The 6000-nt window shown below is 41.1% G+C and overlaps 2 protein-coding genes across 2 annotated transcripts; both read left to right on the plus strand.

The window, feature by feature from the left end:
* Window positions 1-3186: 3186 nt before the first annotated feature.
* LOC115970604 lies at window positions 3187-3843 on the plus strand. The gene has a single exon (XM_031090212.1). The coding sequence runs from the start codon at window positions 3187-3189 to the stop codon at window positions 3841-3843; it is 657 nt and encodes a 218-aa protein (XP_030946072.1).
* Window positions 3844-3948: 105 nt separating this feature from the next.
* LOC115970605 lies at window positions 3949-4833 on the plus strand. The gene has a single exon (XM_031090213.1). The coding sequence runs from the start codon at window positions 3949-3951 to the stop codon at window positions 4831-4833; it is 885 nt and encodes a 294-aa protein (XP_030946073.1).
* The last annotated feature ends 1167 nt before the right edge of the window (window positions 4834-6000 follow it).

The following is a 6000-nucleotide window of genomic DNA, read 5'->3' on the forward strand; positions in this document are numbered from 1 at the left end:
GATCAATAGTAAATAATATTTGATTGACACAAAATTTGACATGTGTATTAAGAGAGTAAATAACATGTAATTCAACGGTTAAATTTTCAAAATATGTAGTGATATTTATTTTATTAAGTAAAGTTATAACCTTAAGTTACAACCAATTTTGTAGCTAAACTTTGTCATTTTAGGATTTAATTTTATAGTATTTATCTAAAAATTGAAAAAAAAATTGGAGTATTGTAGTTCCCCCCCCCCCCCCCCAAATAATAAAAGGCCCACAATAGGGGATAAAATTTGAATACCACTCAAATTAAGATGTTCAATGATAATTAATAACAACTAGTCAATAACTCCTCCAAAAAAAATTAGTTAATTATTACTAGAATAATTTAGGAGAAAGTTTAATATAAGATGGTTTTTTCTCTTTTAATTTCTTTTCTAAATATAAATGTTGATAATTATGATAGTTATTAATAGAAATGTATTATTATTGTGTTTTTATAAGTTATTATTGGGTGGGGAGAGGGCAAGGGCTAAGGTTCAAATATTTAGGAGGGAGTTTCACACATATATACATTATACACTTAAGATTAGGTTAGAGTAGAATTTCTATCTCAGATAAAAAAAAATTAATATTAGGTTTAAATTAATATTAGGTTTTTACTGTGGTTGTGTTTATATATGGAACTACATATTCTATTATTTAAAAAATACATATACATATGATACGTAAAAATTATAATGGAGAGTTAAAATATATAATAGTATTTAAATAAATTTAAAATATTTAAATTAAAATTATGAAGTCTCAAAAACTTATGGAGCAAAATATTATGAAATCAATCAAATGTTATACGTCTTCAATTTTAGTAGGTGTATGGTGTCATGTTACTGGTAATCAATGGAGGTAACAAAGCCAATAGTAATATTGATGATGTTGAGATAGAAGAAGTTTTTATACTTTTTTTTTTTAATGAGTATAATCAATTCTACCAGCTTATACAAAATACAACACACAATCACAAAGAATTTACATGATTTGACTTTAAGCCTACATCCATAAGCAACATCAATGAGAAAGGGTTACAATGGTGGTACAAACGCTTCAAACCCCAAATAAACCTAAAGAACTAAATCCCTCTCACAATTAACACACCACAAGAATTCCTTATTCTCTAAGTTCAAAGCATGAAAAAGTTGAAACTGTGCGTCCTTAAGGGCTAACACATACACAATTAGGATTTAGGATCTTGTCATGTAAGGAAAGGAGTCCAAAGTGAACTAAAAGTGTAACTTTGAATGCCATATGAATTAGGTTAAAGGGTCATCGATATTCAATAAGTTAAATAAAATTTGGCATGGTAAATTCAAGCCACGTTAAAATACATATATTTGAAAAAATAAAAAATAAAAAAAATCTCCACCTTAACTTAAATTGAATCAAGTTATATGAACAAAACTCTTTCATAGCCTTCACCAATTGTCTCCACCAAAGCCCTAAGGGTTATCACAAACGACAAATATCAATCGACTTCAAATAATAATTAAACTTGCCCAAAGAAATCAGTGTAGTCATCATGCATGCTAAATTATCCACTATAACAATTTTGCTCACTCTAATTAATGGTGCCCTGGCTAAGATACAATCTCTCAAATGAAGTGATATCTAACATCGTTGTATTTGGTTTTCTCATCTATAGTTAGAGTACCCCTACAAATGGTTCAGAATGAAAACCCTCTAAATCCTTCTCATTCTCATTTTTCTAAAATACCCAATGCGGCAACCAATGGCTTTTTGTTTTCCTTATATATATTCTCCTTTCTTTTTTTCTTCTCACTTCTTCGATCTTTATCACAAATCGACTGGACATAAACCCACAGAAGGGTGAGGTCTATCTGTAGCTACGTGCAACTATCAATTTGCTTACAACAACAATAGCTAACCATTGATTTTGTATATGTATGCTTTATTGACAAAATCATTTCCATCTTTTCTTGGTAGTCTTCTTTGACGACGACAGTGATGTAAGAGCAACATTGAAAACATCGTTATCTCGTCGATTTACCCTTTCTTGGACATTGGTGCCAACTTTTCTACACCCATTCGGCCACCTTTTAAAAAAAAATAAAAAAATAAAAAAAAAAAAACAGAAAAAAAGACTGATTCTAAATTTCTAAGTGAGGATTTTTTTTTTTTTTTTTTAAACCCTTGATTTGTACAGTGGAAGAGAGATTGTATAAAGTATATGGTTGATAGAAAGTAATTAGATTTGGTTCTGAAGGGGCAAAATTTAGCATGATGGGCTTTCACCACATTGGGTTTGACAGATCCAAGCCCATGGGCCGGGGACAGTTGAGCCCAGGGCCTAGAGTGATTCTAGGTTCTTGTTGCACACGTAAAGTCTCCAAGGAAATCAAAAACCTAGCGCAAAGAGCGTTCTAGAAGATACGCGCGTCAACGGGAAATCCACCCTACAAGGAAATATCTTGTCCATCACGTTTGGGATTACTCGAAAGGAATTCCTATAAGGAAAAGACTTCTACATCAAGGAGGAGAGGTCAACCTACTACTATAAAAACCCCAATACCCTCACAAATCAAGATACACATGATTTACCCTCTCTAGCACTCTAGAGTTGAGAACAATTCTAACTTGACCGTCGGAGGGTATTTGGCCGACACCACATCGGTGCCCTCAGCGAGATCACTTCTTTTCTTCTTGCAGGTTGTTAGTTTAAGTGAGCGTGGATCGTGTAGCTCACTGGTGATTTTACGGCATCATCAGTTGGCGCCGTCTATGGGAAAGCGAAGAGTTTAAGCCAGATTGTCTCCTCCCGAACATAAGAGTCGCATGGTACTCACTCGCTCAATGGCTCCACCAACAACGTTCAAGAAGACGAGCCGCCAAGATCTACTGCATTAGAAAGACAGGTACAGACTCTCATGGCAGCAGTAGAACGACTCACAAAGCAGAACCATGATCTGGAGGAGCAGCTACGCCAAAGGGATGCAGGACCTAACCTTCAGGAGGAAAACCAGGAAGGTAACAGTGCCGAACGAAGGGACCAGGAAAGGCCAGAGGGCAGCAACGCCCCAAGCCGACCAGAGCGGCAAAACATAAGCCTTCCATCTCTTATGGATTTTGCCCCTCCGCCCATTATCGTAGAGATGCAGGCGATGAAGAAGCAGATGGAGGTCATGATGAATGCTCTCAAGGGACGAGTATCCTCTGATCTCGATGACCTAGTGAACAAAAATGACTCACCATTCACCACGTCCGTCAACTCATTCCCCCTGCCACTAAAGTTCTGGATGCCCCAGATCAAAAGCTACGACGGGGTCAAGGACCCTCTTGATCATCTAGAAACTTTCAAGACACTGATGCACCTTCAGGGGGTACCAAACGAGATCATGTATAGGGCATTCCCGACCACGCTGAAGGGCCCTGCGAGGGTTTGGTTCAGTAGACTGACACCAAACTCAATCAATACTTTCAAGGAGTTGAGCGCACAGTTCACCTCGCACTTCATAAGCAGACATCGGTACAAGAGGTCCACCGCGTGCTTAATGAGCATCAAGCAGCTAGAAGACGAGACGCTGCGGGCCTACATAACTCGTTTCAACAAAGAAGCCCTTTCGATTGACGAAGCTGACGATAAGATACTCGTAGCTGCATTTACTAGCGGACTACGGAAGGGTAAGTTCTTGTTTTCTTTATACAAGAATGACCCGAAGACCATGACGGACGTTCTCTATAGAGCTACCAAATACATGAATGCAAAAGACGCATTGCTAGCCCGTGAGGAAAAGCCTAAGAAAAGGGAGAGGCAGGAGGACACGCGACAAGATAGGGGGTGAAAAGTTGCTAGAACCAAGGATCAACGAGATGAAAAGCGCCCTAGACCCCCCACTGGAAGGTTCACCAATTTCACCCCATTAACCGCCCCGATCGATCAAGTATTGATGCAAATCAAAGATGAAGGAGCATTGACGTTCCCTGGTAAATTAAAGGGCGATCCCAACAAAAGGCCAAGGGACAAGTATTGTCGCTTTCACCGAGGCCACGGACACAACACAGCCAACTGCTACGACCTGAAGCAGCAAATTGAGGCCCTTATCGGGCAAGGGAAGCTACAGAGGTTCGTCAGCAGGGAAAGAATAGAAACGCAGGAGGAACAGGCCTCACGACGGGAGAACGAGCACCCTAGACCACCTATAGGGGACATAAGAATGATCGTAGGGGGCACAGCCACAGCCGAATTTTCGAAGAAAACCCGCAAAACCTACCTCAGGATGGTCCATAGCGTCCAACTCACAGGATCCGTACCAAAGATGCCGCGAATAGATTACCCCGTCATAAGATTTTCGGAGGATGACGCTCAGAGACTTCACCATCCTCATGACGACGTACTTGTGGTCAGCTTGCAAATGAGGGATTATAACATGCATCGGGTCCTCGTCGACAACAGCAGCTCAGCAGACATTCTGTACTATCCAGCATTCCAGCAAATGAGAATCGATAGGGAATGGTTGACCCCAATGAATGCCCTACTTGTGGGATTTGGGGGTACGAAGGTGTTCCCCTTGGGTGCAATAACACTAGCTGTGACGGCAGGTGACTATCCCCAGCAGATCACTAAGGAGGTCACGTTTCTCGTAGTCGATTGCTCGTCCTCCTACAATGCCATCCTCGGGCGACCCACTCTCAATTCCTGGAAGGCAGTAACTTCAACATACCACCTGATGATCAAATTTCCGACGGAATATGGGGTGAGAGAACTGTGGGGAAATCAAATAGCAGCGCGGGAATGTTATATTGCCATGTTAGAAATGGAGGATCAGCAGTAAACGATGTGTATCGAAAAGCAGCAAGCATTAGCAGAGCCATTTGAAGAGCTAGAAGAAGTGAAACTTGACGACACGCGGCCTGAACGGATGACTAAAATTGGCACGCTAGCCAGTTGGCCAGTACGCCAAACGATCACGACTTTCCTAAGAAATAACCAAGACGTTTTCGCCTGGAGCCATGAAGACATGCCAGGAATCGACCCCTCAGTCATGGTCCACAAGCTAAATGTGTCGCCCTTATTCCCTCCAATCCGGCAAAAGAAACGAGTCTTCGCCCAGGAGCGGGACAAGGCCATTGCCAAGGAAGTTCAGAAGTTACTGGAGGCAGGCTTCATCCGAGAAGTATACTATCCCGACTGGTTGGCAAACGTCGTTATGGTTAAAAAGGCCAACGGAAACTAGAGGATGTGCGTAGATTTCACAGACCTTAACAAGGCTTGCCCCAAAGACAGCTACCCGCTCCCACGGATAGATACCCTGGTGGATTCAACTACAAGACACCAACTCCTAAATTTTATGGACGCTTTCTCTGGCTACAACCAGATCAGGATGGACGAATCAGATCAAGAGAAGACCTCCTTTGTCACAACTAGGGATTATTCTGCTACAAGGTGATGCCTTTCGGACTCAAAAATGCTGGGGCAACATACCAAAGGTTAATGAACAAGATGTTTGCACATCAGATCGGCAGGAACGTTCAGGTTTATGTTGACGACGTGTTGGTAAAAAGCCTGCACGAAGTTGATCACTTATACGACCTCAGGGAAACATTTGATACGCTCCGATCGTTCAATATGAAGCTGAATCCAAACAAGTGCGCATTCAGAGTAACGACTGAAAAATTCTTGGGTTTCATGGTATCCCAAAGAGGAATAGAGGTCAATCCGGAGAAGGTGCGGGCCATAATGGAGTTGGAACCACCAAGGACGGTTAAGGAGGTCCAAAGTTTAAATGGAAAGATCGTAGCTCTAAACAGGTTCGTCTCAAGGGCAATGGACAGGTGTTTACCATTCTTCCGCACTCTAAGGAAATCATTTGAGTGGACAGATGAATGTCAAACGGCCTTTAACGACTTAAAGGCGTATCTATCGTCTCCACCGCTGCTCAGTCTGTCCATGCCAGGCGAAGAACTCTACCTATATTTGGCTGTTTCACAAGCTGTAGTAA

The sequence above is a fragment of the Quercus lobata genome, chromosome 12 (assembly GCF_001633185.2).
Source record: "Quercus lobata isolate SW786 chromosome 12, ValleyOak3.0 Primary Assembly, whole genome shotgun sequence".
NCBI classification, from domain to species: Eukaryota; Viridiplantae; Streptophyta; class Magnoliopsida; order Fagales; family Fagaceae; genus Quercus; species Quercus lobata.

Excerpts from the sequence above, each read along its gene's own strand:
- LOC115970605 (XM_031090213.1), top strand. The coding sequence starts at position 3,949 with ATGCAAATCAAAGATGAAGGAGCATTGACGTTCCCTGGTAAATTAAAG.
- LOC115970604 (XM_031090212.1), top strand. The coding sequence starts at position 3,187 with ATGAATGCTCTCAAGGGACGAGTATCCTCTGATCTCGATGACCTAGTG.